Genomic DNA, 5666 nt, shown 5'->3' with positions numbered 1-5666 from the left:
TACACATCTCCTTCCTCTTTCTGCCAGAAAACCCAGTCATCTGAGTACAGCAGTGAAGGAAGGAAAACACTTGGATGCAGGGAACATCAATCTCTTTTTGTACACAAATAACCAACTGGCAGGGAACAAGGAAAATATTAGGGCAATGAAATCTATCCTTCCCTAAGTGTCACATTCCTGATCCAGCCATAGAGGGATGTAGAGGGAAGCTCAGAAGAAGACAGAACAATGAAATCTGGCAAGCCTCTCTTTTGCACTTCTGCATTTCTTTTTTCCTTAAATATGTCTCTCTAATCCTTTTCTTCAGTGAAACTGTTCCAATAATAAATTGTTTCAGGGCTTTTACAAACTCATTTTTTCACTGTGTGAAGTATGATATATTATGTTCATGACCTGATTTGATTTTTGTATATATATATATGCATGCATAAGAATCAAACAGTGTGGAACATGATATAGCTATATAGAGATAAAAGGCTCCTTGCATACACATGGTCTTATACGCATTGTATAATAGATGGTTTAATCCTTTCTATATGGCCATATATACACAAGTATGAGAGAAATGGGATACTTTACCAGCAAAGGTCTGCAAGGATAGATGCAGCTCATACTGGAAAGACCATACATTTGCTGCTATAGCTTAGTCCACCTCCTTTTTCCTCAGAAGAGCCAGCATCTATCTACACAGGCCTCAGCTGTGTCAGTCAGGGACAACGTCTATTCACGCCCCTAACAAACTAGCTATGGCAGCAGAAGTCTGCAGTGGAGAAAGGATCTCAGTCAAGATTAATTTCATTCAAGTCCTGGGGCTCCCTACATGGAAAGGTAGTGTGGATGAACAGAGAATCTGCACTGTTACATCTAATTAGGCAAGATTGAGAAGGATGGGCACGGGGTGATTTTGCCATATCCGTTTACCTAGTGAGCAGCTGAGCACGACGTTGTGTAGGAAACCTGTGCAAAAGAATTTATAAGGAGCACTGGGGGCAGAGTCCAAAACCTCACTCCCTGAACTGGCTCCTATGCTGAAAGCCAATTTCATCTCTCCTGCCTAAAATGACTGTACAGTGGACAAGGAGCATATTTTCATGATGAGCATGATAAGCATGAGATATGAAGACCTAAAGACACTCAAACAATCTGTAAGAGGTCAAGCAGTGAGAGAAGAATATGTAGATACAGAAGGCTAGAAGTCCAGACCAGGAGCTAGACAATAATGTTAAACAGCCTTTGTTAAGTGATACATTTTACAATTCTTGGTAGGGCTCAGAGGAGGAGGGGGGATTGTTTCCCAGCTCTTTGATATCCAGTCATTTAGCACTGTACTTTGTATGTATGGATTTGCTGTTATGAAGTGTTAACAGGTTTCTGGGAGAGGTGCCATCTGTGACAAAGCTTTTGAGTTTTGATCAGTCCCTTTTATATTTCCTGCTTTGTACTTTGCAGAATCTTAGATGTATTAGTAGTTCATACACAACTCTCCTTTATTAGCTTTTAAAATGTCTTTGTTTTACCATGTTCAGGGTTAGGGGTGTTAAAAGAGTGCAAAGGTGCTACAGATCTTATTAAAAGAAGTGCTTTCAAGGATGTTCAGTATTTTTGCTTTCAGACTGGTGAGACTCTCATACTTTCCTTCTGTGTTCTGTTTTGCAATTTTCTGAGAGCTGGGGGCCATTCTTCTAGTGAAACATGTTTAACCTCAGGGGCTTTCTGATCAAGTCCTTGTCAATAGTTGCTGTTACCTCTTATTCCAACTGGTGATTTCCTTTGGTGCTCAGTTTTCCCGATTATTCTCTAAATGGCATATTTTCCTGGTTTGGACCTGCTGCAGTCTCTGTAGATCCTCATTAGTTTATAAAAGCTTTCCATTTATTCTTTGCTGGAGCATTTGCCAGGATCAGAGTTGAGACATTTAAGCAGGTCACAGAAGCTCTCTTAGGGCAAGCAGCTTGCTTAGCCTTTTTTGTGAGTGCATGTCACTGACTTCAGTGATGCTTGGTGTAGAGAGTATCATGACAGTAAAAAGGTCTCTGGTTTGGAATAGTTGTCATTTCTGCAAAACAGGCTTTGTGCAGGGAACCCTACAAAGCTTGGGGAATGGAACTGCAGACTTAGTGACCTTGAAACAAGCTGCTGTTGCCTGACCATACCATGGAGATCAACCACGCCCAGAACACAGCTAGCAGTGCCCTCTTACATTTCCCTCAAGGAAACCATATCCCAAGGAAAATAATCAAAGTCCTTGAGGTTGTGTTTTCATGCCCTAGTGTCGAAAAATCACGAGATATGACTACAAATCCTGAGGCTTAAAAGACAATAATAACAATTTTGAAGCTTGTTAATTTGCCTTTTGGGTCTTTAGATTTTAAGGTGCAGTTTGAAAACACAATGAAGCTCCTCCTGATAAGGACTAGTAACTTCCCTTTTAAATAAAGAAGATGTGAAATTCTCATAATCCACAAGTATCTGGACTCCAGTGGGGGTGGGGGGAAGGTTGGAGGGATAAAGAAAAAATGCTGTGAATTTTGCAATAAAATTGCAAGACTTGGCTACACTGATACTGTTAGTGTGAAATGGAGCAGGTTTCCTCGCTTTCTGGCATAGCGGATATACAGATCTGAAGTGGTGCAGCATTTTGTGAGAGTCCATGCAACTGCTCTCTCCTGGGCCTACCCTGAACATAGTTTTCTCACTCCCCCTCTCCTCTCTGGCTGGTGTGGCAGGAGCCACTGATTCTGTTTCAATCAATTTGAAACAAAAGCCCCTGTGTATTTCAAATTGTAAAGTTCAGCCATTTGCACATCTTCTGGATATTACTGCTGATTCTTCACTATGGACCTAATTTAAATCCCAAGTCAATAGGGAGAATTGCCATTAACTTCACTGGGCTTTAGATCATGCCCAAGACTTTCTATTATTTCAAAAGAAGGTCTTTTATCTCTTCAACAGCACAGCCTTGCAGTTAAATTGCTTCCCTACATCAGAGAGATGAGGGGTGGAAAACCAGGCCCACTGACAACTACAGAACAGTCTGCAAACTTACCTGGAATCTGTGGAAGTCTGCAGGTTTGAAATCATTAGGTGAACAGCCACACCAGTCCACAATGTGCTTGTACTGACATTTGCAGCCCAGTTTACGGTTCCAGTTAGTGATCCGCAAGTTGTTGTCCACCATGGAATCACAGTAAAGGCTATTTTCCAGAACAGTATGAAAGAACGACTGCAAAACAGGTAACAAAGTTTGATAACTTTTAGCTCCTCAGACTTGCATTCTCATTATCTTAGTTAGCTCAGAAAACCAGCCCACTAGTCTGAACCTTGACCCACATATGGCTCAGCTTCTTTACAAGGAGGAGGTAATTTCTCCTGTAGCTTTGTCACGATTCCTTCTGTACAGCGTGAACAGGATAGCATTGCACACCTGCTGCCAAACAGTAACAGAGTATGGGGGGAAGCAGGGTACAAGAGACTTATAGGGCACCAGAATGATTGTAATTTAGATTTCTGGGACAACTAGCTTTGTGATCCTGAAAGGCACCGTCATTACTATGCTGCATTTATTTCAGCTGTATGAGCCATTCCAGTACAAAAAACCAAAACATTTTGCCTTCTGTAAGTTACTTTCTGGTTTACTGGGCTCAAGACATATCTTTAGAGACATGGGGATGGTAAATTTCAATGTATTTTCTAGGATGATTTTCAAACTGCCTCTCTCACAATGGTTATTGATGAAAAAATAAACAGGTTCATAGTCAATTCTTCTGTTAGTCTGCCTACTCTGAGTACCAAAGATTACTTGTAATGAGCTGCTAGTTGAATGACCTCACACTGAAATATACAATTCACCCCAGGCACCAGGAAGACATTATGTCTCCTGCAATTATGTCTGAAATCATAAGTCTTTATTTGCTGACTCAAGGCAGCAAGGAATTCCTATTGGGCCACCCCAATTATATCACCATAATTTCAGCTATTACATTAATCATGTGTAATGGGGACAAATGTAGCAGGTTACCAGGTCAGCAAAGGCAGAATGATTTTAGAAGCTTAGACCTGTACCCAGCAGAGAAAACCTCATGGAGGGAAGCAGCAAAACAGGATCAAATTTAGCTCTGCAAAAGATGATTTCAGAAGCAATGACTTCTGTTTAAAATCAACTATAGAACAGTCTATAAATAAATGGCATAGCATTAACATGGCTGGCCCCCAAATAATCCCCCTACCCTTTTTTAATGTTAAATGACAGCTCAGTGAATATGGATTTTATGCTTGAATTGTCTGGTTAAACCCATAAAGGCATACATTTTCATTCAAGCGAGAATAAAAAAGCTACCCAATTACCCATTGCCCTGTGTCCTTTCATAATGATACAGAAATTCTCTGCAAGATAATGGATGAAAAGGTTATCAGAGTGGAGCGGAAGGGTGATTTTTAGCAGGAATAGGATTAAAGAGATCTTATTTAACATGTGTGTAGAATAAGAAACCCTATCAAACTATGGCAATCACTGTGCTCCATTGAATGATTATTATCCTAAATTTTAAAATCTGGTCAGTCCATCTATCAAACACGCAGAGGCTGCCACTGAAGAGGGAGGTATCATTAAAAGACAGTCATCAGGTCAATGTTCATACTTTGGGAAAAGGGCCTGACACCCAGGGTAACAATATACCTGCCACCACAGGTGTAGAACAGTCAGTGAACATGTCAGACTGTAGCAAAACCCCCAGTTTTAATTTTTTTTTCTTTTAAAATGCATTCCCTCCCCTTCCCCAACCATTTCTGACTTTTTCTTTCCCTCTCTATTCCCTATAGATAAGTATAAGCGAGCTAAGACATAGGATAAGCTCCAGCATTTCACTTTGGTAGCAAGTTGTATTTGTTTTGTTTTTTCTCCTTTATATTGTATAATTATTATGTTTATGTTGATTTTTACTGTTCTATATTACTGTTTTACTGGCACTATATGATTTAGGCTTACATATGTAAGTTAGCATAAGTCATGTCAAGTTTCCATGTTGTTTGTCAAGTTTCCATCCTGTCCCCAGGCCCCGTTCTGTAACCCATGACTCACACCTACCCCACCTATGTAACTTGGTTCTTGAATGAATGGGGATGAATGAGGGTGCCTGAGAGACAAGGGCAGTAGATCTAAAATTAGCTCCCTCTGAATGACCAAACCATCAACACCAGTACCTGAACCAACGACCCAGCCCTTGGAACCACCCTCAGCATTCAAGAAACAAAAGATGAGGCAACCCACCATGGAGCCAAGGCTGCGCATGCTCAGTAAGAACACCTGGAGCCCTCTGGAACAGGACTGACATTGCCTGAACAGGCCCTACCCATAGGAGATCAGAGGTAGTCTGCCGCATAAAAGGGGCAGTGAAGACTGACTCCTTGGGATGCCCTCTCCACCTGGATCAGCACCATGCCACACTACCTATCCACCCAGAGGCCCTGCCGGTGACCCCGCTCTGGACAACACCTACTGGACAAGGACTCCTTTTCTGTCTGGATAGGTAGCTATCATCCCTCACCCCCTCTTCAACCAAGGACTTGGATTCTGCTTCTCTTCCCCACCTGGACTCCAGCCCTTCCACTGAGTCTCTTTCTCCTGCTGCCATTGTGTGTGTGTGTGTGTGTGTGTGTGTGTGTGTGTG

General features: G+C 41.6%; 1 protein-coding gene across 1 annotated transcript in view; it reads right to left on the bottom strand.

The window, feature by feature from the left end:
* Positions 1-5666, bottom strand: part of XYLT1 (xylosyltransferase 1) — a 172294-nt gene that overhangs the window by 41180 nt on the left and 125448 nt on the right. The window contains exon 8 of the mRNA XM_025216283.1: positions 3047-3228. Within this exon, the coding sequence (XP_025072068.1) occupies positions 3047-3228 (182 nt within the window). The remainder of the gene's footprint in view (positions 1-3046; positions 3229-5666) is intronic.

This window comes from Alligator sinensis, unplaced genomic scaffold (genome assembly GCF_000455745.1).
Source record: "Alligator sinensis unplaced genomic scaffold, ASM45574v1 scaffold980_1, whole genome shotgun sequence".
Taxonomy (NCBI): Eukaryota; Metazoa; Chordata; order Crocodylia; family Alligatoridae; genus Alligator; species Alligator sinensis.
The sequence above is the reverse complement of the archived record's forward strand: the minus strand, read 5'-3'. Positions and strand labels throughout refer to the sequence as shown.